This window comes from Paroedura picta, chromosome 17, assembly GCF_049243985.1.
Source record: "Paroedura picta isolate Pp20150507F chromosome 17, Ppicta_v3.0, whole genome shotgun sequence".
NCBI classification, from domain to species: Eukaryota; Metazoa; Chordata; class Lepidosauria; order Squamata; family Gekkonidae; genus Paroedura; species Paroedura picta.
In genome coordinates this window covers 21,299,362-21,326,296 of record NC_135385.1, presented here as the reverse complement: position 1 = coordinate 21,326,296, position 26,935 = coordinate 21,299,362, and the positions used below count along the sequence as shown (strand labels likewise).

At 49.2% G+C, this 26,935-nt stretch overlaps 1 protein-coding gene and 1 long non-coding RNA gene across 6 annotated transcripts in view; one reads left to right on the top strand and one right to left on the bottom strand.

The window, feature by feature from the left end:
- Window positions 1-26,935, top strand: part of CARD11 (caspase recruitment domain family member 11) — a 53,204-nt gene that overhangs the window by 5,227 nt on the left and 21,042 nt on the right. The window contains exons 1-13 of one of the 5 annotated variants that reach the window (XM_077316465.1): window positions 3,738-3,876; window positions 14,983-15,196; window positions 15,408-15,545; window positions 16,466-16,791; window positions 18,455-18,634; window positions 20,293-20,445; window positions 20,705-20,830; window positions 20,954-21,148; window positions 21,841-22,020; window positions 23,409-23,454; window positions 24,129-24,244; window positions 25,327-25,427; window positions 26,569-26,621. In XM_077316465.1, the coding sequence (XP_077172580.1) occupies window positions 14,998-15,196; window positions 15,408-15,545; window positions 16,466-16,791; window positions 18,455-18,634; window positions 20,293-20,445; window positions 20,705-20,830; window positions 20,954-21,148; window positions 21,841-22,020; window positions 23,409-23,454; window positions 24,129-24,244; window positions 25,327-25,427; window positions 26,569-26,621 (1,813 nt within the window). In that variant the 5' untranslated portion in view covers window positions 3,738-3,876; window positions 14,983-14,997. Of the gene's footprint in view, window positions 1-3,737; window positions 3,877-14,951; window positions 15,197-15,407; window positions 15,546-16,465; window positions 16,792-18,454; window positions 18,635-20,292; window positions 20,446-20,704; window positions 20,831-20,953; window positions 21,149-21,840; window positions 22,021-23,408; window positions 23,455-24,128; window positions 24,245-25,326; window positions 25,428-26,568; window positions 26,622-26,935 lie in introns of those variants that run through there. The other 4 variants (XM_077316466.1, XM_077316468.1, XM_077316469.1 and 1 more) reach the window with 4 other exon arrangements.
- Window positions 8,077-13,937, bottom strand: LOC143827252 (uncharacterized). Its single transcript, XR_013227227.1, has 3 exons — window positions 13,853-13,937; window positions 9,347-9,441; window positions 8,077-8,095 (listed from the first exon to the last, which is right to left on the bottom strand). It is a non-coding gene; the product is annotated as an uncharacterized LOC143827252 (long non-coding RNA).

Here is a 26,935-nt window from a genome sequence, read left to right as displayed (position 1 = left end):
ATCCTAGGTGTGATATTTTGATTTGTTGCTGTGCCTCATTCATTGAGGTAATTGTTCTCTTTGGGAATGGGCAGTCCAAGCTGAACCGTCCACTTGGAAAAGTTCCAGCCTTTTTGGTCTCCCTTCCTTCATCTCTCCTGCCGGTCTGAAATCTTTCTGTCAAGCCTTCCTGAAATCTAGCAATGATCGGCACTTCAGGCCCTCCCCCCTCATGTGTCATGTTTTTCATTACTATTGCCTGTACCACTGTGTGTTCCTCGGTGAGGAATCTAATAAGCTGTCCCAGCTAGAAAAACCCGTTGTGATTGAAACAGCGCGAGAGAATCAAAATCCAAATGGCTGGAAGGGTGGAAAATAAATAGGTATTAAAGCCAGCTGGTTACCCGGGGCTAACAGAGAGCAAAGGAGATATCCACATGTGGACACAATTTGCCCAAAGCCACGGGAATGAACTGAGCATGCCCACAGGAATGCCCTTTTCCTCAGTAGTGTCATTGGAGGGAAAAGAAATTAGGGGGCTTCCCATGTGAGTGCAGCAAAATAAGCTTTAAAGGCAATGTAATAGATTGCTTTACCAAAAAAAAAAGTGTTTTTATGGAATAATGCAGCATGTTCTCAAGATGATAGATATTTTCAAAAAAACCAGTGGCCTTCTGAGAGGCTTAGTACGGGCAGCAGGCCAGGAGTACTATTTGATTTTGTTTTTCAGTCCCATCCTTCTTCCCTGATGCTCAGAGCACCGCACGTGCCCCGTTTTATCTTCAAAGCCACCCTGTGATGAAGAAGTGTAACCATCCCAGGATTGTCTAGTTAGCTAAATGGTTGAGCAGGGATTAGGATACTAGGGGGCAACATTGGGAGTATTCAGCAGAAATAGCCCACTCTGTTTGCATGAGCCTTCCTGCAAATGAAGCAAGAGGCCACACAAAATGGAGGGAAGGATTCTGCCATTTCCTTCTTTTTCTACCCACCCACCCCATGCCTTGGTGCAACTTTATTCCTTGATGGCTCACTGCACCCAGCCTGATAGAAAGGCCAGCAGGGGGCAAGAACTGCAAGGGTGGCACCGTCGTTAGCCCATCAGGGCTGTGACCTGGGAAACCCGAGTTCGAATCCCCACTCTGCCACAGGGTGACGATAAAATGGAGGAGAAAATGCCGGAAGCTGCTTCAGTCCCCCCTCCACGTAGGAGAAACCTGGAGTAGGAGTGAAGTAAACAAAGAAAGCGAAACACTAAATCAGCAACGCGGAGGATGCTGTAACCTCCTAATAAGCAACAGATAAATATGAAAGCAGCAGCAGGGATTCATATCGGTCAGGCCAGCTATAAATAATCACAGCAAACAAAGGGACTCTATTGCAAAGCTAAGCTGACAGCCGGCAGGCCATAAAATTGCCTTTTGCACATGATTGCCAGCTCTGGGTTGGGAAAGAGGTGGAGAGGTTTTTTTTTTGAGGGGGAGCCTGAGGAAGTCGGGTGTAGGGTGGAGAGGAACCTCAGTGCATGGACATCTGGAGAGACAGAGTTTGGCCACCCTCGGCCTCCACTTGTGGAATCTGGTTTAGATGCATCTAGTTTAGTCCTTCCTGCACGACTGCCGTCTCGCCATATTCCTTCCTTACAGAGCAGCACGGCTCCGTCAGGTATTTCGGCGAAGGTTTGTTCTCACGCAACCGCATTGATTTCCGCTTCCCTCCCCCCTGGCTGCGGCGCTGCTCCAGCAGGTAGGAAATTGTCCCAGCAGACAGATCAATCCGTCACCGATCCTATCCATCCGTCGTACGTAAATGCTGCAGGGATTTTTGAAAGAACTCCTACCCTGCGGTGTTGGTCAACACAGTGCAGAGCGCTGTCAAATTCCGCACATGCGCCTTTAAAACTGCATCCACGCAAACCCGTTAGGCAGGTGTTTGAGTCGTTCGACGTGAACCAAACAGGCGTGGGGACCGGCTCACGTGTGACTATGAGAGTTTGAACAAGGTGGATTGGACTGTCGGACGCACGCACGGTGAAATTCGCAGCATTCCCTAGTTGTTGTTATTTACATTTGTATACCGCCTTCCTGCAAACGACTCAGGAGCTCGTGGTAATTGTACTCTATGGAAACTGGAAAGCCACAGTCTGGCTCGCCTGGTATAGTGTTAATAGGGTCCACATTCCAGTTAGGAGATATGTGAAGAGGGCCCTGCATAGTTAGGCCCTAAGATTCTTGATCTGGAGATTTATTTATTTTTATATTTATATACCGCTGCGCTCAAATGTCTTGCCAAGGATTGAATTACGGGCCCTCTGGGTGCAAAGGAGGTGTGGTACCATGGAGCCATCCCGTGCCATCCAAAGGTGCATAGACCAAGCGTTTTGGGTGACTGCAGCCTATCGGGCCTCCTTTGGAAGGCTCTCAGCTTGCCACAAGCACGGGAAGGAAAGTGGGGAAATGTCACAGAAGGCGACGACGATTTGATGGCAGGAAATGAGCAGGCGTCCGCAGCCGAGGCATCAATCCAGCCGCCACAAAATGACGGCCTCTTTTTTCCCACATTTTTTATTTGGGTTTTATGCGCGGAGCTCCGTGCCCCAGCCCTGGCTCGGCGTCCGCCGCGACTTCATTAGCAGCGAGCTGCTAATTAAATTCCATATTTATGACTGGAAAATAAAATTGTCGGGCCCTTTTAGAATAGGGGTGGCTTTTTTTTCTTTTCCTTTTTACGGCTTCGAGCTCCGGCAGCTGAGTCAGCGGTCGGGGATGAGCAAATCTCAAAACTTCCAGGCTTCTGAGAGGAAGACAAATGGCAGGAACGACCGATCGTGGGGAAGACGCCCCGCACTGCTGTTGTGTTTTTTACACTGTGCTCATCTTTCAGACAAGGAAAACCGCTTCGGAGGGGGCACTGCTGAAGGAATTGGAATCGAGAATCTCCATCAACATACTCTGAGACGGGGCATCTGCCCAGGCCTGGACTTCTAGTCCAGACAGAAAATCAGCACCCCAAATGTAAGAGCAGAAGAGAAGCTCTGTTGGATCCAGGGGCCAAAACCCGGGGGCCACCAGGAGGTCCACCAGCAGGGCCAGAACTCCAAAAGCCCTCCCACTCTAGCCCGCCAAGAAGACAGCTCCAGATCTCCTGGTGAATTAAGAAGAGGTGTTTTGTTTTTTATATACCCTGCTTTTCATTACCCAATGGAACACTTTCCCTCCCTCTCCCCGCAACAGCCTGGGCTGAGAGAGCTCTGAGAGAACTGCTACGTGAGAACAGCTCTGAGAGAACTGGGACTGGCCCAAGGTCACCCAGCTGGCTGCATGTGGAGGAGCAGTGGGAGAATCAAAGCCGGTTCCCCAGATTACAGCCTGATGCTTTTAACCACCACACCATGCCAGTTCTAAGGCTACCTTCACGTGTTCCCACTGCTAGGGATTGGCCTGTCCGGGGCTCCCCATTGCACTGAGGTCCCTCTCAGCTCCCCTTCTCTTCCCCCCCCCCTCGCGGGGAAAGCAGCCTTTCTTTCTGTCCTTCCGTCTCAAAGAGGAACCGAAGCAAAGCTGCTGAGAAGAGAAGGGGAAGGAAGGCTGGGCCCAGATTCCTCTAGCTGCTAAATATAGGGGCTGCATTTGCAAAGGAGACTAAGAAGTGTGTGTGTGTGGGGGGGGGGGTGCCCTTCCGGAAACGTGTTTCATCATTCCGCCGTGGCGGAAGCAGCAGCCTTGCAAGGGGCACCCGCAGAGCACGGCGTGGGGGGGGGGAGCAGGCCAGCAAGGCTAAGATGGGGGGAAGAAGCTGTGCCCGGCCGGTGCCTTGAAGGGCTTTCAAAGTGAAGCTTTGCTCCCGAGCTGCTGCGTTTGGCCTCCTGCAAACCTCCGTCCTCCTTCACGCCTGAAGGTAGGTCAAAAAAGTCGAACTCAGCTCCGCAACGGCTTTCATGGAGCGACCGAGGTTCTGCTCTTTTCCACTGGCAGAGAGCTGCCGCAGAGAGCCAGTGCAGTGGGGGGCATCAAAAACGGCGAGTTGGACAGTCCCGGGTTCGACCTAGAGGAGAAGATGGGAAGGACCACTTTCTTATTGGCATCCTGCACTGGCTTCCAGTGCGTGTGTCAAGTTCTGTCAAGTCTAAGCTGGCTTATGGTGACCCTGCAGGGCTTCCAAAGCAAGATGCATTCAGAAGGTGGTTTGCTATTGCCTGTCTCTCCGCAGCAACCCTCTCCTCCCTTGATGGTCTCCCATCCAAATATTAATCTGGGCCAACCCTGCTGAGCTTTGGAGATCCAAACTGGGCTCCCCTGCTTCCTTATTAAAATTTCAACAGGCGAAAATGCACATTCCGAAGCGTAAGTCTCCCCCGCCATTTAAAATGCGAATAGCAGAGTGTGGGGACCAGCTTTATCAAACTCAGGAGGGAGCTTGAAGGGTCAAATTTCCTCTTGCTTCCAAGGCAAATCGAGACCACACAGCCTGCAATATGCCTTCGGCCGAAGGATGGAGATTAAAGGTAGATCAGTAGAATTGATCTCCTGCATGCTCCAGTATGCATACAGCCGATCAGCTGTAGTACGGACTTCTCTGTGGTGACTCCAGATGTTTTGAACTCCATCTCCCTTGAGCTCCAACAGGGCTCTTCTTTCCTTCTGCTCAAGAGGCTGATCAAGGTGTTCTTGCACAAACAAGCTTCTGAGCTTGGAAAGTGGCATCAAATGCATTTGGCTTCATTTGTTGTCAACACCAATGTCCATTTTTGTTATTTCTTCCTTGAGTCAATTTATATGCCACCTGGTCAGAGACAGGCTAAAGGCAGCTCATAAATGACAACAGTGCAACAAAACCCAACAGCACACAAGCAAAGCAATAATAAACAAGCCAGGGCCTAAAACCCAATGGGGCCTCCTAAAAGGGTATCCATAAAACATCCTGCAGACTAGAAACAGATGGCAAAAAACAGTGTTAGGCCTTTCAGGGCAAAGCAAGGGTTAAAAAAAGAAACATTTGGGCATAGACATCAGCGTGCGATTGGGAAATCAGCTCTGGATTGGGAAACACCTGGACACTTTGGGGGTGGAGCCAGGAGTGGGTAAGATTTGGGGCAGGGGAGAGGACCTCAGTGGAAGGAGTCTGCCCCTCAAAGCAGCCATTTTCTCCAGGGGGACTGGTCTCTGCAGTCTGGAAATGAGCTATAATTCCAGGGGATCTCCAGGCCCCACCTGGAGGCTGGCATCCCTAGAAGGGACAGCCGGCTCGGGTACTTCCCAAGCTGATCTCATTGCGGCAAACGGAGTGGCTGGGGGCGAAAGCAGTGTTCGAGCCACAAAAAAGTCCGACAACTCTGGAAGATTTGTGCCGCCTGTTCATCTGCTTCCTCATCGTTATGCGTGGCAGCACGGAGGGTGTGTAGATTACAGCCTTTATTAAATGCCAAGCTTTCATCTCCCGGCCTGTGATTTCTGAAATCCCTTTAAATAGATGCACTAAATTCCTGCGGTAAATTATTAAAATGATTGTGCTATTAGCTTGATTTGCATGCTTTTGAGCGCGGCACTAATCTTGAGGGTGCCGAAATCTGTCTCGGGGTCTCGTTCTCTTTTATTTTCTGCTCTGGCTTTTCACTGTTTACGTTTTCTCTCTGAGGACTGTTTGTCGCACTCCCGCCCCATCCCCGCAGTATTGCCCCTTACGCTTCCCCCTCTCCCCACCCCTCGCTCATGACTTGCACGTTCTGACAAGTATCTTTCCAAACATTCCCTGATGGCTGCAGGAAACCCCAGTCGTGCCGCGTACTGCCCTGGACACAAGAACCTTAGAGGAGACATGTTGGATCAGGCCAAAGCTCCCATCCAGTCCAGCACTCTGTGTCACACAGTGGCCAAAATCCAGGTGCCACCAGGAGGTCTGGAGCTATGATTGCTGGTGCTTGGGGGGTACCAGTCGGAGAGATTCTGAAGTTCTGGCCCCACTGGTGGACCTCCTGGTGGCCCCCGGCTCTTGGTCATTGTGAGAATCACAAGCAATGGAAGTAGGGATGGCCATGAGGACAAAGGAAGGGTTGACAGGTTGATGGAAGAGAAGAAGTCCATCAAAGGCTGCTAGCCATCGTGCCCAGTTTGTTTAGCCCTTTAGAAGAAGAAGAAGAAGAAGAAGAGTTGGTTCTTATATGCCGCTTTTCCCTACCCAAAGGAGGCTCAAAGCGGCTTACAGTCGCCTTCCCATTCCTCTCCAACTGGTTTTCCATTGTGTGAAACAGGATGCTGGACTAGATGGACCACTAGTTCGGTTGACCTCCGACCGGAAACTTGCCACTAGGTTTTCTGTCCTATGGAGCAGGGTCATCAGACCTGTGTCTGACAATCCCAGGAGTGTTTGGGAGCAGGCCTTGGTGAAGGGGAAGGACACGTTGATAGCACTGAGGTCACTGCATCAGATGCCGCTCTAGGAATCTTTCCCCCAATCTCTATAGTAAAGTCAATAGAAATTGGAAGCATTCCTAGTACACCCAAAACAATGTTGGTGTCTTCTCCTAGTGGTGTAGCGGTTAAGAGCGACAGCCTCTAATCTGGAGAACCGTGTTTGATTCCCTACTCCTCCGCATGCAGCCAGCCGGGTGACCTTGGGCCTGTCACTGTTCTCTTAGAGCTGTTCTTGCAGAGCAGTTCCCTCAGAGCTCTCTCAGCCTCACCTGCCTCCTCTTTTGGGGAGAGGGAGGGCTGGCCACTTTGAGGCTCCTTTGGGAAGTAAAAAGCAGGGTACAAAAAAAGCCCACTTCTTCTCCATCATATTCTTCTGCTGCAAGACCAGAGGAACAAGCCGAAACCTTTTGAGACGCCTTCAAAGGGAACCCCTTTTCAAGCATCGCTTTTCTTCTCTCTTTCCCTTTTGCTGGAAGTTTTGCCATGTAGAAACCCACGCAAGGGGAGGCAAGCCTGGCAAACCATGATCGCTTCATTTGCACCAGTGTCAGACACCAGCTGTGAGTGGAGATGTCCTCGGTGGAGGGAAGGGGGGGTACTTATTTCAGGTACTTATCAAGTTTTTTACAAGGGTCAGGGGTGTTAACGTTCCATATGCCGCTCGCATTCTTCGCTACGGAACTGTCTGCAAATTGACTAGATGTAATTCTGAAGAGTTATCAACGCATTGGAGGCTGCTGGGGGGGGGGGTTGCTTGCTCTTTGGAACCCACCTGATTTTGTATCCAGAAGGCCACCCCATGGGGAATGATCCAGAAGGCCACCCCATGGGGAGGACTCTTGAAGGGTTTCTGAATTAAAAGGCTCCTCCTTTAGCCCTCTCCTGCAGCCCCACACCAGAAGGATCAGGAGGGTGAGGAAGCATTTCTAGATGGTGGGCAGGGAGTCCATGTGTTGGACAGTCAAAACCGTACTGGTGACACAAGGTGTGAACCAGCAGAGCCATAACTTTTCTACTTCAGATGCTTTCTTGCTTCTTCATACGCTTTGGAGAATCAAAGATGCAGGTGGCAGGGGCCTCACCCACTCCCAGGTAAGCTGGGTTGGCTCAGTTGCTTCTGTGGGCAGGACAGAGGAGAACATGATTTGGGAAACAAAATCCAGCAAGTTCCTAATGTAAGTATGCTAATTACACATCTCCCCCCCCCCCCATTGTCCCCTGGAGAATATTCCTCATACTCTCTTGAGTCATGCCCATTACAGATCTTGCCTATTTCCACAATATGGACCCCGTCAGAACCTCTCTCTTAAGAGCCACGATGGGTAGGAAGGGTGTCTTTGCTATTTGCATGAAGGCCACGGTAGTTCTGACTGTCCTATAAATAATTTTAGGAACTCAGCACCAGGGGGAGAGCCAATGTTCAGTGGTAGAGCAGGGCTTTGCACACAGAAGATCTAGGCTCAGTCTCTCTCGTCTCCGATGCAAAAGATCAGGTAGGAGGTGATGCAAATGTCCTCCGCCAGAGACCCCACAAAGCAGCTGCCAGTCTGAGTAGATGATTTGTTCACTAACCAGCGATCTGATTTGGTCTAAAGCAGGTTCATCCATTCACGCCTTCCGTTGCAGGGTCAGTCTCTTTCCTCCTGTCCTTGGTGGCTGCCCTGGTTGGTTTGAGCGTCTTTCTGGATGGCAAACAGGAACTTGTGCTGAAAGAAGGGTATAATTCCCGGGGAAGGACGTGAAAACATAGCTAGCGCTCGGCGAGTAATTGCTACTACAATTTGCTGCCGCAAATAAAATGTCAAGATGTAGGAAGGCGAGCCAAGGAGAAGTGTGAGGAGCAACTACCAAAGACATTATAAACAGCAGCGGGAGAGATTTAAAAATACATTAGCTGCAGGAAGCGTGCTTAAATTCTCACGTCGGCAGCTTAATCCTATGCTGAGTTACTACGGCCCAACAGGCAGAAACTAGAAATGTTCTGGAGTGCGTGGTTAGAGATAACAGTGTAGCTAATGATCCAGAAGATGTTTACTTGGAACGAACACTCATGCTACAAGGGTAGGGTTGCCAGCTTTGGGTTGGGAAATACCTGGAGACTTAGGGGGCGGAGCTGGGAGTGGGGGGGGGATTGGGGGGCAGGGAGGATCCTCGGTGGAGGACAATGCGATGGAGTCTACCCTCCAAAGTAGCCATTTTCTCCAGGGGAACTGATCTCTGTCACCTGGAGATGAGCTGGGGATTGCAGGGGATCTCCAGGTAGAAGTGGCGTCCCTAAGGGTTCCTTCAAAGAAGTGTAGATGGGATCATGGCCTCAATTCTTTGCCTCATTTGTTTTCTTCCTGAGGCTCAGATGGAAGACCATCAAGAGCCGGAGAACCTTCATTCCACTGTCCTCTCTTCTGATCCACAGCAGTAACTGTGTTCAGTGGTCACTCTCCTTTCCTCAAACTCAGTGGAGTTAGGGGATGCCTAGGAGCCCTGCACCAAACGACACTTCCAAGGAGGAAGTCACCCTTTCATAGTAGGATGGCCAACCTCTAGGTGTTGTCTAGCAATTTTGGCTGGACATCAGTTGTAATTCCAGGAGATCTCCAACCATCACTTGCAGGTGGGCCACCTTAGATACATTGGGAAGGACTTGGTGAGGTGGGGAGTGGGGCCTTCACAGAGAAACACCCACCTACAAACTAGGCCCACCCAGGTGCCCAGTGTCCTGACACCCCCACCAAGGGTGTCGGCAGAGGAGCCAGCCCACCCTGGCGCCTGAAGTCCCACCACCTCCACCGAGGGCAGTGGAGGAGGGACTGGCCACTCCAGGCCGTGAGCCCCTCCTGTCAGGTGGGACAGGAGACTGATGGCTGTTACGGCTGGGCTTTTGGAGGTGCACAGCTCCCACCGCCTGCAGGTCCTTGACGGAGTCCCATTAAGTACAGTGACCAGGGCCTCCTAGATACATGCTATTGGCGGAGAATGTTCCAGCAGATCTCCATGTGGGCTCACAGCATCCGTGTGGCTCCTCGCTCAAAGCCCTCCTGCTCTCCTTTATTTTCTGAAATAAACAAAACAAACCCCATTTGTGTGCGAGGAATTAGCTCGCCCTGTCGTTTCCTGCCATCTTTCTTTCTTGGTGCCTCTGCTTCATTAGCGCCTCACCACAAGAGGCGGTTTCCTGTGCATTGTAGGGCTCTGAATTATAGAGAGATGGTTATGAAATACTTTGTGGGCCTCGTTAATGAGGCTGAGAGCGTATTCTCACCGGCCTCTCTTAGGTATATGTTTTTGGACAGTCCTCCCGGCTAATGATATAAAGCATTCATATTTATTATGTGTGTAGTCAATAGAATAAAATTCCACGCCAAGATCTATGCGGGAACGTCTCCAGTTTGGCTTTCTGCTTGTTAAACCGCGGCCACGAGCCACCGTGGAGCACTCTCTGTGGCCACCGAGGTTGTTTGATGCTGTCTCTTCCATCCAACCCCACGGCTCCCTCCGTTCTAATTTTGCTGTTCAGTGAATTGGATGGAGGGGGGGACTGAGGGACGATTGCAACGGGGTCTTTCCTTCAAGCAGGAGGTCCCAAAGAGATCTGATGAAACCTGCCGTGATTATTATTATTATTCTCAGCATTAATATTGTTTTTAAAAGATGACACACGCCACAGTGTGCCGAACAAGGCAAACAGCGAAGCCACACCAAGGGGAGCTTCTTGGATGTTCTCATGCAGATTTTGCACCAATCCCCCGAGAGAGTCTTTGTATCGGCCTTGTGGGGGGGGGGGGGGAACCTGAAAGAAGCTGCCAAATAATGCATGGAAAAGGAGGTGTATTTCAAGATGAAGGAAGATGAAAGGAAATTGCTTTTGACCCAACTCTGGCTGCCATCTTGTTTTCTTGGCCATCCTTGCATCTGCACATCATTCCGTGTCGCAACAGCATGGTTCAGCATCCAGTACTTTGCACAGTTGGACTTTCTGGCATGCATAAGACCTGTCCAGCTGCACTTCTTTGGCTGTGGTGCAATATCCAGTAGTGTGTAGATGCAGTTTGTGTGGTTGTCATGTTGCTGTTGTGAGTCTCCAATGGGCTCTGTTCCAGCAGAGCCCTTCTGATGTTCTTATGAAGGCTTTGGTTTCTATGCCCTGTTGTTGACCCTACAGAGGAACTGGTTGGCCACTGTGTGATATGGGATGCTGGACTAGATGGACCACCGGTCTGATCCTGCAGGGCTCTTCTGATGTTCTCTTGAATGCCCCAGCCTCTCAGTCTTCTTGTTGACCAGAGGAACTGGTTGGCCACTGTGTTGAGACAGGAGGCTGGACTAGATGGACCCTCACTGGTCAGATCCAGCAGAGCTCTTCTGATGTTCTTATGATGCCCAGTTGTTGACCATCCCAGAGGAACTGGTTGGCCACTGTGTTGAGACAGGATGCTGGACTAGATGGACCCTCACTGGTCAGGTCCAGCAGAGCTCTTCTGATGTTCTTATGATGCCCTGTTGTTGACCATCCCAGAGGAACTGGTTGGCCACTGTGTGAGAACAGGAGGCTGGACTAGATGGACCCTCACAGGTCAGATCCAGCAGAGCTCTTCTGATGTTCTTATGATGCCCAGTTGTTGACCATCCCAGAGGAACTGGTTGGCCACTGTGTTGAGACAGGATGCTGGACTAGATGGAACCTCACTGGTCAGATCCAGCAGAGCTCTTCTGATGTTCTTATGATGCCCTGTTGTTGACCATCCCAGAGGAACTGGTTGGCCACTGTGTGAGAACAGGAGGCTGGACTGGATGGACCCTCACTGCTCAGATCCAGCAGGGCTCTTCTAAATGTTCTTAATATGGGTTCCCTGCTTCTTGTAGAGCCTAATTTCTCAGGTCTCCTGTTCGGTTCCCTCCTGGCTGCAAGACGTCAGGTTTCAAAGCTCGCTCTGCCAGGAATCTTCTCTAAGGAATGCTTTTCAGAATAATAATCGCCCCTGATTGCTTCATCTGTCTCCAAGTGAAGTTTCAGTTCTGACCCCGGATTGCATCGTGCTGATTTCCCCGTCTGAAGGGCTTCTTCCCCCCCTCCCCCCCCCCCACCCGTGCCCCTTCTATCAGAACAGCATGGCACACCGGGAGATGCAAAGAACGGAGCAGGAGTAGAGCTGCCAAGTAGCTGGGCTCAATCAGAAGCAGCATATCAGGGAAGCAGGCAGTGGCTAGTCCTGGTGGGAGCCAAGGCAGGGTAGGGAGAGGAGGGGGAGGAAAGAGACTGCTGTTTGAAGAAGAAAAGGACCCCCCATTTTGTTTCTGTGCAATACAGGCCTTGCAGATCGGCTGGAATCAGGGCCTGTGTCCTGCACATCCCGCGCTGCCAGGGCTGTCCTCATCCCTACGAGAGCCAGCTCGGCGTGAGAGTCAATTTGGTGTAGAGCAGCTCTCTCAGAGCTCTCCCAGGCCCATCTCCCTCACAGGATGTGTCTGTGGTAGAAAGCAAGGTGTGACTGCTCTTTTAAAAGCTTCTCTCTTTTTTAGACAGGTGTAATTTGAATGTTTGAACTTGCGACGTTCAGAATGGAGAGTGGCAGATTCTATTCTGGAGAACCAGTTTCAATTCCCCACTTCTCAATATGAAGTCAGCTGGGTGACCTTGGGCCAGTCCCAGTTCTCTGACAGCTGTTTTCACAGAGGAGTTCTCACAGAGCTCTCTCAGTCCCACCAACCTCCCCAGTGTCAGTCGTGGGGAGAGGAAGGGAAAGGTGTTTATAAGCCGCATTGAGGCTCCTCCGTGTAGTAAACCAAGCGGGGTATAAAAAAACAACTCTTTTTTCTAAGAGGAAGCCCCAAACCTGTTTCTTTTCAGTCTGTCCACGTTGGTGACTCTGCACCTGCGAATTGTGACTGACGCCAACACGGTTTCCATGGCACCCTGGCAGCCTTTGCGAGGTGCCATTCGGGATAATGAGTGCCGCTCGAATCAGAGGCCGTGGAACAGACCACAAGGGAGCAGATGTGATTTCTTGAAAGAAGGGGGGGGGATATCCTCAGCCCAATGCAAGTTGCAGCCATTTGCATCTGTTGATGTGCTTTGCTGAAAGCAAAGACAGGTTCCAGGAGGGAGGGGAGAGGACGGGGAGGAGAAGGAATGCGAGAGAGCCTGCCACCGAACAAGTAGTCAGGCCTGATTAAGAGCGATCGCAGTTGCGGCAATAATAATCCCTGACATTTATGTACTGGCACCAAAGTTTCAAAGTGCTTCCTGTACGTTATCTCAGTGGTGGGGGGAACAGGGATGCCAGCCTCCAAGTGGGACCTGGGGATCCCCTGGGATTCTAGCTCATCTCCAGACTACAGAGAACAGTTCCCCTGAAGAAAATAGCTGTTTTTGTGGGTAGATTCTGGTGGAATAAGCATGCCGGCAAATGCCTTGCATGTAGATAGCAGAGTCTCCGTCAGATCATGGCACCCCATAGGGCTTTCAAGGCAAGAATTGAGTGGAGGTGGTTGGACATTGCCTGCCTCTGCATAGTGACCCTGGACTTTCTCAGTGGTCTCCCATCTGAGGACTAACCAGGGACTACCCTCCCTGGCTTCTGAGATCTGACTTGCTCCAGCTAGCCTGCATCATCCATGTCAGGCAAAAATTGAGAACAAAGCGAGCAATTGGCCAATCTATGGTGATGCATCTCATGGGGTTTCCAAGGCAAGAGGCAAATGAAGGTGGGCTTGCCATTGCTTTCCTCTACAGAGTAGCCCTTGTTTTCCTTGATGGCCTCCCATGTAAGTTCTAACCAGGACCAATCCTGCTTAGCTTCTGAGATTTGGCAAGATAAGGCTCCCCTGGGCCATCCAGGGAAAAACAAGATGCCTTTGTAGACTCAGGTTACTATTCCATCACTGGCTGAGGTTCAGCCATTGTAGCTTCCTCAAGGGCACGTCAAATGTTCATGACTGGGTCCAGATCTGACCTGGGACTTTCCAACTCATATTTAGCTGAGGAGAGGAAGGCAGAGCGGAACAAGTTGACACGCAGAGACTGCCCACACCTATTTTTGAGTTTACAGGTGTTCCTCCACCTCTAACCAGGAGAGCCCTTGTTGTTGTGACCCATCCCTGTTTTTTTTATGTGCAGCAAGACACAGTTTAAAAATTCTTGGGAGGCATCTTTGTTTTCTCGCTTCACACTGGGTTTTCTCAACTTATCGTCACCTGACCTGTGATTGATCTTTCTCATCTGAGACAGTCCCAGTAGCGATGCCAGTCCCCAAGTGGAACCAGGGGTTCCCCTGTCGTTATAGGTCAACTCCAGGGGCTGGGACAAAATGGATGCTTTGGAAGGTGGACTCTGTAGCATTGTATCCCACCAAGGTCCCTCCCAGCCCCAAATCCTGCCCACTCCCAGCTCCACCCCCAAGTCTCCCAGTATTTTCTAACCCAGAGCTGGCTGTCAAGGAGGCGAGTGCATTCCCCTCTACCCTTACATGTCCTTCCAATCTCCTTGCAACGATGAATGCAGGCAGGCTGAGCCTCAAGACTCCGGAGCTGTTGCATTTCCATTCCAATTTGCATACACATGAGAGTCCCACAAATGCACTAAAAAAGAAGAAGGAAGAAAGAGCAGAGCCATTATTGTTTGCAAAGCCAAGATAAATCTGGAGGAAGCGAAATGCTCAGAGATGGCCTCGTGTTTGCTGAGCTCTGCAAAGTTTCTCCATCCCTCTCCTCCCCCTCCCGGTTTATTTCAAAGCGCCACCACCTTGCCGACATTCGGGAAATGAATTCACTGGATTACAGAGAGAAAACTGCTGTTAATGAGCAGTCAGGATGTTCGATGCAAAGCCTGAAAAACTGTGTTGCTGAATCGGAGTTGGGTGATTCCTGAACATTTGGGGAGCAGCACCTGGGGAAAGCAGGGGGCATTGGGCTAGGCACGGTTTGTGGAAAGAAGGGAGTTCAGCGGGGTGTAATGCAATAGAGTCCAGTGTCCCAAAAAAGCCATGTTCCCAGAAGAACAGATCTCTGGAGACCAGTGGTAATTCCAGAAGTGGTCATTTCCAAGTGTTCCTTGGCCACCGGCCATTATGTCCACCTTCCAAAGCATCCATTTTATCCAGGGGAGCTGATCTCTGTGGCCTCGAGATGAACTGTAATTTCAGGATATCCCCAGGTCCCACCTGGAGGTTGGCATCCCTAGGTTGGCAGCATCACTAGAACGGTTGGGGCTCTCAGGGCTAGACCCAGGAACCAAGACGTCTGGGTGCTGCTGGTCTCCAGTGGCCATGTGGCAATTCGGGGTGCCAACTTTCTTGAGGGGTGGTGTCACAAAACCATCCAAAGCGGGAGTGGTGTCTGCAGGGGAGGCAGATCATGAACTCTGTTTCCAGAAAGAGAGCGTACCAGTAAACTTCACAGCACGCAATGGTCTTAGCAAGGGGAAATGAAATTCATACAGAAATAGAAGTCACTTCCCCTGATATAGTTGCTGAGTGTAACTTATCCCAGCAAGCAAAAGGGAGTTTGTATGCATCATTTGTCTGTAGATGGGGTTCCAAACCATTGATCTACTGATCTTCTTCCCAGCCCTGCCCATCCCGTCTTCTGCTTCTTCTAGGGAGGAAAGCCAGAGATGGAGGACTGCATAGAGACCCTGATGGATGAAGATGATGCCCTATGGGAGAACGTGGAATGCAATCGGCACATGTTGACCCGGTACATCAACCCCGCCAAGCTGACCCCATACCTGCGTCAGTGTAAGGTCATCGATGAACAGGATGAAGATGAGGTGCTCAACTCGCCGATGCTGCTCTCCAAAATTAACCGAGCAGGTATGACTAGGTGGCGTTTCATAGCTGGTTACAACCGTGGAGACCCAGGCATTGAGATGGAGTGGTTATTTCTGGTGGAACGTTGTAGGAGAGATCTGTGATAGGGTCAAACCAAGACTGAGGCTGGCTGTGGAACAGCAGCACTTGGTTCTGTGTTTTCAAGAGTCTCTGGTAGCCTTCTCAAGATGTTACGTGTTTGGGTTGTCTCCAGGCCGGCTGCTGGACATCCTTCATACGAAAGGAGAAAGGGGTTACGTAGTTTTCTTGGAAAGCTTGGAATTCTCCTACCCCGACCTCTACAAACTGGTGACTGGGAAGGAGCCGACACGCCGGTTTTCCACCATCGTTGGTAAGTTGGATCAATCCACTGTATTGTCTGATCTAGCAATGGCCTACAGCCTCATGCAATGAAGTTTGACTGGTAAGTTGGATATACATAATTGACGATGATGAGGAAAACACAGACTGAAATGTTCTCACAGGATTTTCCAGGTGCTTGCTGTGAAAGGACAAGTCTTAGAGAGAGAGGGACCAGAAGTGTCTAACATATTATTGTCCTAATCCTGGTAGACTTCCATCGGATGTAAAAGACATGTTATATTGTTTACTTATTTATTCATTCATTTAATTTTTATACCACCCCTCACTGTGACTAGAGCTAGCAGTCAGGGATTACTTGGTGGACCCAGAACAATCTGCTGAACCTCTGGTCAACCAGGCTAGTCTACTGATATTGGCTCCTTCTCCTTGAATTCCTGTCTTGATTAGGTTTGCCAACCTCAGGGTGAGGCTTGGAGATCAGCAGCTCAGATCATGCCCCTGGAGAAAATGGCTGCTTTGGAGGGTAAACTCTATGGTATTATAACCTGCCGAGGTCTCTCCTTTCTCCAAACCCCAACTCTCTTGAGGCTCTACCCCCAAAATCAAGTATTTCCCAACCTGGGGCTGGCAACCCTATTTTAAATACTTGTTTTCTCTTACTCTTCTTTTTATTCTTTGGCTGGTGATTGGTGGAGCAGGTTGTCCTCTCAGTCAATACTCTGTTGTAGGTATTGGATTTTTTGCCTTGTTTATAATATGTTTCCACTCTTGGAGATTGGTGGCAGTGGTTCTGGAAATATAGATAGTCAATTGCTGGTTTCTAAGGTCTTCCATGATCTGCTTAAGCCATGTTTTCTTTGGTGCCATGGATTGTATAGCCTGGTAACTTTTTTGTTATCTCAAGCAGAAAGGAGCAGTGAAATACCAACCATTGTCTGTTTATTTTAGTAGAGGAAGGCCATGAAGGGCTTACCCACTTCTTGATGAATGAGATAATTAAACTGCAGCAGCAGATCAAGACCAAGGATGCCCAAAGGTGTGAACTCCTGGCCAAATCCCGTCAGATGGAGGATGAGACAAAGCAAATGAAGCTCAACAAGATAGAGCTACTTACCTTCCAGGAGAGGTACCACAAAATGAAAGAAGAGCGGAACAACTACAATGACGAGCTGGTCAAAGTGAAGGACGAGAACTACAATCTGGCGATGAGGTACGCCCAGCTGAGTGAAGAAAAGAATATGGCGGTGATGAGAAGCCGAGACCTTCAGCTAGAGGTGAGAGGTGCATTGTGGGAAAGGAACATGAAGTCTGCGGCCACTGTAAATGTTGGTCTTTTTTGGCCCCGAATGTAACTGTGATGCAAGTGACACTATTCTCAGACAAGGAAAATTCAAAGGGAGAATCCAAAAGGAAATTACTACATTAGAACTAATTAACAAGTTCAGATATTTACCCCATGGCCTTAACAGAGACCTGGTATTCTTTATTTCCTATAGGTGCCCTTATCTCATATATCCCTCTGTACCTTCCTTTTGTGTTACTTATCTTGCTCTAGATCTTAAGAATCTCACTGTGCCTATTTAACAACAGTTGTTCGCTGGCACCCACTGTATACTGATTATTCTTTTCTGTAAGATCTTGTTTTAAACTCACCTCACTTTGTAACACACACACACACACACACACTTAATGTTGTGAATATTAGAAAACATTGATCTAATGGATTTACGCTCCAGTGCATCAGATGAAATGAGCTTTGACACATGAAAGCTTATGCTGGAATAAATTTTGCTATTCTTTGAGCTGCCACTGGACTCCTATGTTATTTTCTTTGACTTGTCATTCCCAAAATCCTTTTTTTTTTGGGGGGGGGGGGGGAACTGTGACAGTTCCAGTGATATAAAACCAGTGTGTGTAGAGTGCGTAGCCAGTTCAGACAATGTCCTCAGATATGACTGATAAGTCTCCTGGTCCTTAGCACGCAACCTGTCTCTGCTTGTTTGCCATATATAAAACTGTCCAAGGGAGTCTTCATCGTCTCTTGAAGAATTTTTGGATTAGCTCAGAGGTCCCCAACATGGTGGGTAGGGCAGGCTGGGCTTATACTGAGTAAGGCTTCTGACTGAGCAATGGAGATTTGATTGGCTCTAGAGATTTTTAAATATATTTGCCTTGGCAGCAGCTGCCACCACAACACAAGGATCTTTACTGTGTGACTGAAGGTAAGCCATGGTGGCCATTTTGTGGCTGGCTCCACCTCCTGAGGCAGCCATTTTGTGACCGTGCCAACCACATGCAGGGCGTTGCAATTCTAGATGGGAGTTCTTGATAAGCGTAAAAAAAAAAAAGGAGCCCTTACTGACGTTCTTACGACAACAAAATAAACGTGGCAAACTACATTTGCCTTTCACGATTTTCCTGCTTAGAATCCCCAGGTGGTAGTTAGAAATTCCCCCACTATTACAATGTATCTCCAGGTGACAGAGATCACCTTCTCTGGAGAAAACATCCACGTTGTACCCCAATGAAGTCTATCTATCCCCTCCACAAAGTTGACCCTCAAACCCTCCAGCTGTTGTCCAATCCAGAGCTGGCAATCCTATAGGTGTGTCAGAATTCCGAAGGTACCTATAAGTTGAGGGACCCTTGGATTAGCTGATTCACTACTTCAAAGTGTGAACTGTCTTTGTTTGGGCAATCATTCTATGGGAATTTAACCAGAGATTCTATCATACCACCTTAACAGGGCCCTGTCCCTGTTGGGATACGGGAGAGGACTGTCCCCTGATGATGTGAAATATGAGTGGTTTGCAAGCTGACTGTTCAGAGTTCTGGAGATTCATTCCAGGGAACTGTGTTTACTAGATGTTTGTTGTGTTCCTATTGATCTTCCCTTCTTCCTCTCCCTTTCCCGGCGTGATAAATGGGGCTTACTAGATTGACCAGCTGAAACACCGGCTGAATAAAGTAGAGGAGGAGTGCAAGCTGGAGAGGAACCAGTCTCTAAAGCTCAAGAACGACATCGAGAACCGCCCAAAGAAGGAACAGGTCCTAGAACTGGAGCGGGAGAACGAGATGCTGAAGACGAAGATTCAAGAGCTGCAATCCATCATCCAGGTGAACCCAGAGGGTCAGAATTCCCATCCTGATCCACACAGCCCCTTCCGTCGCTGCATGCAATGCGCTAGCCCTTTTGTGGCAGCTGTGATCTGAGCGCATTGACCAAAGCTCAATGGACCCTGGTGGTATCTCCGATTCCCTGATGCCAGCCGCCGTCTTTGTAGGGGGAGGGGAGAGGCACAGCAAATCATAATTGGGGCAAAAGCATCAATCAATTAATCAGCGTGAGTAACTTGAGCTTAATCGGCAGTCTGAAATCAAACAGCGGAAAATAGAGCTGTAATTAATCGGAGCCAGACATATTGGTTCGTCCCCAGGCAAGAGAGGTGCCTGCGGTTACATTCCCTCGCGTCCTTAGGTAGGACTGAGCATCGAACTTGAAAGGAATTAAGTCCCAGAAAACATGTCATTGATCAGTATATCAGTAGGTTTGGGGACCAGAGATCTCATAAAACTGATATCTTTTTTCCCCGGCAAGTTTTTCTCCTTGCCCGCTCGTATCTTTTCTGACACCGAGCTTTTTCCGATTTATTTTTGGACAGCAAATTACTTAAAGGCAGGAGGGGAAGGGAGAGCAGGCAAGGCTGCAGTGTTAGCTCTCGTGAGCGACAGAGGGGGAATCCGGGCGCGGATTTTTCCATTAGCCAGCTTTTGTTACCCTGCAACGTCTTCTCCTCCTTTCGGAAAGCTTCTCTGCTGGTATTCCAGAGCCCCGTTCTCCAGCAAATGAGTTTGACGGAAACCTGTCACCAAGACGTTGCTTGAAAGCCGGCTCTGGAGGAAAGAGATTGGAGTTGGAGACTGAACTCCAGACTCTGCTTTGCTCTCTTCCCAGATGGCGAAACCAAATTGTGGCTGAGGAATGGTTAAAGGGGCTAGGGCTCTTTAGGTTGGAGAAATGCCGCTTGACCAGTCAGTGGGCAGAGGTTTGCAAAATGATGCATGAGATGGAGAAAGGAGAGAGAGAAGAACTTTTCTCCCTTCCTTCAATACATGGGCATTCTGTGAAATGAATGAGGAGTCGCTTGGAACAGAACTGCAAAAGAAGTTCTTCTTCACCCATAGAGCAATTAAGGGGTAGAATTCATACAAATAAGCAAAGATAGCTTCAAAGGAGGACTGGATACCCACAATGTCTAGATGGGACACTTTGGGTTCATGATGCTCTGTCTTCTTGGTGCTTGGGGGGCAACAGTGGGAGGACTTATGGAGTTCTGGCCCTGCTGGTGGACCTCCTGGAAGCTCCTGGATTTTAGCCACTTTGTGATACGAAGTGTTGGACTGGACGGGCCATTGGCCTGACCCAACATGGCTTCTCTTATGGTCTTATTTCTGGAGCAGTGATGCTCTCTATTCTTGGTGCTTGGGGGGGCAACAATGGGAGGGCTTCTGGAGTTCTTGCCCCACTGGTGGACCTCCTGATGTCCCCTGGGTTTTGCCCACTGTGTGACACAGAGGGTTGAACTGGATAGGCCATGGGCCTGACCCATCATGGCTTCTGTTCTTATGAGAAATGCTGAGAAAGAGGCAAGGTATCTTTTAATCTGCGTTTTCCCAGAAGAACCCAAAAATCTTGGCAAAACCGTCCCGTTTCTTCTTTCTTCCCCTGGTCTCTCTCTCTTTCCCTACCTTCAAACTTCTTTTCCACATCTCAGGCTGGGAAACCTGGTCTGCCAGATTCCGATAAAGCCATCTTGGACATCTTGGAGCATGACCGCAAAGAGGCCCTAGAGGACCGCCAAGACTTGGTCAACAAGATCTTCAATCTCCAGGAAGAGATCCGCCACGCAGAAGACCTGAGAGATAAGGTGAGCTGGGAACTGGAGAGGCAGAAAGAACTCTCCTCTTTGGCGCTGCACATCTGTTGAGCAGGTTGGCCATTGTCCCATGGCCTCCTGAGATGACTCAGCAGCTAAAATGCTCCTCTCTTCCTGAAAGCTGGGCCAAAACCTCTGACACTGGGAGATAGATAGCTGGGTGTTCTTCTTCAGAGCAGGCTAGACCTTATTGATCACTTTGATGCACCGGTCATATTGATCGATTCCCCCCCCCCTTTCTCATTTGCAGTACCTTGAAGAGAAACAAGAACTGGAGCTAAAATGCTCCACGCTGGGGAAAGACTGTGAAATGTACAAGCACCGGATGATGACGGTGATGATTCAGCTGGAGGAAGTGGAGAAAGAAAGAGACCAGGTATCCAAAAAATCATAAAAGCAGGGAGGAAGAGGGGACAGGACGGAAAGCAGCTAAAGTGACACTGAAGATAGGCAGTCGCTGAATGCAAACGAGGTATCTGATTTGCTTCGCCTTTCGCAGGCATTCCATTCTCGCGATGAGGCCCAAACGCAATATTCGCAGTGCTTGATCGAGAAAGACAAGTATCGGAAGCAGATCCGGGAGCTGGAGGAGAAGAATGATGAACTCCGGATCGACATGGTTCGGAAAGAGGCGTGCATCATTAACCTAGAAAGCAAACTCCGGCGTCTCTCGAAGGACAGCGGCTACGATCAGGTAGAGCAGGGACCCCCCATCGTGGTGCCCATGGGTGACATGGAACTGGATCCTGTTCCTTCTTAAGTACATCCAGGGTGGCAAACTCCAGTTTACCACTGTGTCATTTGTGAAATGACCTTCTGTGCTTTAAGCGTAGCATAATTCAGAGGAAGGTGGGAGACATCCATTTTCTGTTTGCTCTGTTTCTCAACATTAGTGTTGACATATCAGTGCAGGCCTGGGAAAAACTGGATTTGGTATATTTGAGCAAATGTGACCTAGAAGCCTTCATAGAGGATGCAATATATCACTCAGCCCAGTCCAGGTTGCTGCCATGGGCTTCCTGATTGGTTGTGTTGCCCTTGGGCAACCTGATTGGTGGTGCTGGGCTTTCTGATTGCGTGGCAAGGGTTTTCTTTTGGCCAGAGATGGGTGGCAGCTCACAGACTACATCTCTGCCAAGGTTCACTCATGTTCTCACCAAATGGCCACCACTGGGAGAATCTTCTTTCTCACTTAGGGCCTCTTGATCGCTATGGAGCTTTGGTCAACGACCCAAATGGTCCTCAATCTGGACTTGACTCTAGATCTGTCTTGGAAGGACACAGCCTGTAAGTGGCTGATGTGCTGGACGAACTGTTGGAAACGGAACATTGTGTTTGTCGCTCATAAAACATTTTTCCCCCTCTCTCTTTTTTTTTAATTTCAAGAGCTTACCGAGGAATTTGCCCCTCACCATAATTTCTCAGACTCTAGACTCGCGCTGCCCGAAAATAAATGGCCAGGAAGCTGATGACTCCTCGACCTCTGAGGAGTCTCCGGAAGACAGCAAATTCTTCCCCTTAGATCAGCCTCGGCTGAAAAGAAGGATGAACCTGAAGGCAATCCAGGTATAGCGGAATGGCTGGTGGACAAGGGTTAGGCGTTTAATATGGGGCGGGGTCTGGGGGGCAGGAATTTGACATGCAGATATGTAGTTAGAATTTGATTTTTTTTTCTGACATCCAACAACCTAGAGCTCCCCAAGCACCAAGAGGACAGAGCATCACAGCCACAGACAGAGTCCACCATCTCTACCCTGTGGCTAAGATCCATTGATGGTCCTCTGCTTTATATATTTATCCATTTTCTTCTTGAAACTATGTTTGTAGCCACACAACTTCCCAAGGCAGTGAATTCCACATGTTAATGACTCTTTGGGTGAAGAAGTGCTTCCTTTTATCCGTTCTAGGCCTTCTGCTCACTAATATCAGTGAGTGTCCACGAATAAAAACATTAGAGAAGCCATGTTGGACCAGGCCAGTGGCCCATCTGATCCAACACTCAATGGCCAAAATCTAGGTGCCATCAAGAAGTCCTCCAGTGGGGCCAGAATTCCAGATGCCTTCCCATTACTGCCCTTAAATTTGTGCCAAAAGCCATTTTGCTCCTTGCTTTGCTGAGAATAAAACATCTCTTCACCTCCTTAATACCGTGAACCTTCCCTCCCCACCCTCCACCCCCATGTCAGAGAATTGGAGCAATATCCCTGAGGCCAGGGTAAACTCTTTAAAAGCTGACGGACAGTTGATGGAAAACTTTTTCCTGTGGCTGGAAGGAATGATAGGAAGAAGGCAGCAAAGGAGAGAGGAAAAAACCCAGAGGAAAATTAGCTGCCTAATTCAGAGTTAAATTAAGTTATGTCTTAACCATTCAAGTGGAAGGGGGGAAACGTACTTGACGCCTTTGATTCCACTTGATTAAATGAGTAACTGGTTCTGTTGCCAAGCTGGCAAAACTCTACAGAAGTTTCCCTTACAGCAATTCAGCTATAATGGAAGAATTGTGGGTTTCTTCCTGTCTGTATAAGATTACCCTCTACGGTCTGTACCCTCCTTTGCACCAGAATAAAAAAAAAACTACACCTATAGGTCTAGGTACCACCAAAATCCAGGATTTCAGTAGCAGATTCAAACCTGAGTCAGAATTGACCAAGGGGTAGTCCAAGATTGCATTCGTACTTTGATGATGCCATGAATCTCAGTCTAGAGAGCTCCATGCAAGCTCCATCTGGAAGGCCCAAGGTTCATGGTCTCACTGCCCTGTTTGGAGATGTCCAAGTCACACCTGAGTGTCAAAGATGTTAGATAAATGTGTCACAATCTCGGGTGGGTCACAGTTGATTGAGGCGCTGAATAGTGTTTCCTACAGGCAGGATACACATGGCAGCCATTTGCTATCTTTGACGTGGACCCCCATCCAAAATTGAGTTTGATTTCGGTCTTTTTCCCCCCTCTAGCTACCCTGGCTGAAATCCCCCGTCCACAAGGCGTCAGACTTTCAAGGTCAGAAAACTCTGCATCTTTATAAATATAAATATATTTTTCTTATTAAAAAAAAAGAAAAGAAATAGACATACAGAAAAGAAAAAGAAAAGAGAGGTGCTTATCAGATTAAGGACTGTATACACTGTCTAATATAATTTAAAAAATAAATTAGTCGGATACCTCCTCATCCGAATCGTAACACTAGTTGATATTTAATAAAAGAACTACGCATCTTGCATAAAGAAAAGTCACTCATCATGGAGGGGGAGGTTGGCCTCACGTTACCCAACTTTGTTATTTTGCATATTTTAAGGATTTGTCTGCATTTTTTAAAAAAAAGTTTACGGGCGCATGTTTGATGGTTTGGGGTTGGTAAGAGGGGATTTGAATGAGATGATCATCCTGAGGAGTAAAGTCTTCAGCAGCTTGCCCACCCTGGGGGGTTTCATAAAGAGGATAGCTTGCGATAAGATCAGCAAGTGGAAGAAAAAAAGTCTTCCTTCGGTCGCTGAGTAGGAAAAAATACAGGCAACACCTGGCGTCCGTGTGGAAGGTCAGCCGACATCGAGCAATAATCACACATGTTAGAAATCTTGTTTGCACCAAAGGATTTCCGTCCGAGCAAACCATAATGCCAATACCTCGTGTGTCTCTCGTCTGAGCTGACCTGTTTCTTTCATCCATGAGTCCAGCAGCGCGGGGCTACGAGGACGACCGGGGCGAAGCCAGCAGCTGCCACACGGAGACCAGCTCCTCTAATCCCGTTTCCATCACCAACTCAGCGGGCAGCTGCGAAGTCGGCAAAATCGTAAGAAGCCCACGAGGCATTCCCTGCCCTCGTGCAGGATAGTTTTACCCTCCGGCGATCCCAATTGTTTTCAGTGCCGAACTTAATCCTTGCAATGTCTTTTTTATTTGAGTGTTCCTAACCTTCTACTTTTTTAAGCAAGGGAAGTAGCCTCGTGCTGAGTCACATTTATTTTCAAGATCTTCCAACAGGGCTTCCACAAACGCCCCTCGTTCTCGCCGTTAGACCAGGGGTTGAGGCTCACGTTGCCGGATTGCAATTGATTATCTTCTAGCGGGGCATTTCAGATCCCTGCGGGGTTCTCTTGCCCTCTGTAGCCACGAGCAACAATTGAGGCCAGGGAGAGGGGCTGCCGGCAGCCATGAGGTCTGGTGCATGCCAGCCAATTCATTTCCCCCCCTACCCAGCTGCGTTCTAATAATCCCCCAAGAGCAGGCATCCTGTTATATTCAGTGTGATCCCTGGCACAGCAGGTGCAGCTAGACAGAGTGAGGATGATCCGGTGGAGTGTGAATAAAAGGCCTGCGTAGGAATAGAAATGCATTGCAGGAGGACTGTAAGAAATGTTTCCTTTCAGTAGCCAGGGTGGTAGGGGGAGAGACTCCTGCTATAGGCATGAATTCCAGGCTGCTGAAATGCAGAATTTGTGGTGATTTGGGGGGGGAGGGGGTTTGGGGGGGGTGCTACTTCTAAGAAGAAGAAGAGTTGGTTCTTATATGCCGCTTTTCTCTACCCGAAGGAGGCTCAAAGCGGCTTCCAGTCGCCTTCCCTTTCCTCTCCCCACAACAGACACCCTGTGGGGTGGGTGAGGCTGAGAGAGCCCTGATATCACTGCTCGGTCAGAACAGCTTTATCAGTGCCGTGGTGAGCCCAAGGTCACGCAGCTGGCTGCATGTGGAGGAGTAGGAAATCGAACCCGGCATGCCAGATTAGAAGTCCACACTCCTAACCACGACACCAATCTGGTTAATCTGCCCTTTCCTGTATGCTCTGGCAGTCTTGGAATATATCCATCTTGACACGTAGCACCACTGGATTTGACAGTCTTTCTTCCTTTCTTCTTGACGTCTTTTGGAATAAAGCAAACGCTTCGGAATCGCAGCAGTATTATGTCCACCACTCCTGAGCCGCCGGGAAATGATTCGATAGTCCGCCGATCCAAAGAAGATGCTCCCCCTAGCAGGTAGGGGTAACCGGATGAATCCCGGATGTTCTGCAGAGGCAGGGATAAGTTGTATGCTCATTCAAGTCTGTCGTGGATTTTGTTTCTGCATAGGTTTTTCACGGCTTCTCTTACCTGTGCCAATCTTTGCTTTCAGCCTTTCATCCTACACACGAGAACCTTGCACCTGTTATGTGTCCTCCATCATTTCCTCTTTTCCCCATATCTCAAAATTACCCCAGGTCTGAGTGCTTGTGGAATCCTTAAAAAGTAGCCTTCCATGCCTTGGTACCCCACAGTTCTGCTCAATATGACTAAAGCAGAGATAGGGATGGGAGAGTAAATGGCTCCTGTTGACACGGGCAAAAGTCAAACAGGAAAAGAGCGAAGGACAAGATGGAAGGAACCGAGAGACGCAGTCGGCCACATCCAACATGGCGGAGGGTGTCTCGTTGAGCCAAAAGGGTAATCGCACACCATCCAGTTTGGTCCTACATGAGTTGGAAAAGGGAACTGGACATTATTCAGTGCTTGTCTTAACTTCTCCCCTGCCATGAAATTATTATACAGTTTCTAGGTGCGGTGGCGGTAAAAGACCCTCCTGGGGGAGAAACCTGTATCAAATTGTCAGGACATATTTTTCCACGGCATTGGACAAGGTGACCAGGGTCCCTCCGTTCTTCTGCTGGCGCAGTGTCGGAGACACTTCCCTGAGACAGGAGTCTCACCAAGAGTGACCCTGTGACATTTTGCAGGCATGGCAGGCTAGAAAGCGCTCCTGGAAATACACGGGGCCTCCCATGGGCAGCTTGCCGAAGTGCTGCAGATTTAAGCGATGGAAGAAACAAGGGCAGAATGTGAACTTGTTCAGGGCAGCCAAGGGAGACCTCCTGTGGAGACTCTCCTGACATCTCTTTCTAAGGCTTCTTTCTTTAGAAACCTCCCATCGATCTGCCATTCCTTCTTTTGCCTCTCTCTCTGGACGTTCCTTCTCTGGCCTGTCGGCAAATCTTCTTCAATCCTGCGCCTCGCTCTGGCGGCTTGGACTGGCAACCCCATCCTGCCGTTTCACCCGCCGGTTTGCTCTGCCACTGTGTCTACCAGCTGCTGAAGGCTGGGATGCAAGAGGGAGGAGAAACAGGCTTCCTTTCCTTCATTTCAGCCTGATTGAAGAAGACAACGACAGTTTCATCTGCGACATGTCGGAGGTGGAAGGTAAGGGCGCGGAGGGGGGAAAGCCACTGTACACACCACTGTCCAAGGGATGGAGATGTTGACTCTGTGGGGCTCTTGCAGTTGGGTCTTGTCTGCACTTCCTGCTGCTGAGATGTCCTGGCAGGAAATGGAAGGCTTGGAGAACACAAGGTCGTTGAGATGTCCAAGGTTAGAGACTTCCCCCCACCAAGAATGAATAACTCTTGGCCAAATCTTCCCCACCACCCCCGTCAGAAACACGAAAATGATCATTCAGTTCTACGGGCTGTCGGAACAGCTGCTGAGAGAATGTATGCAGGGCATATAGAGCAATT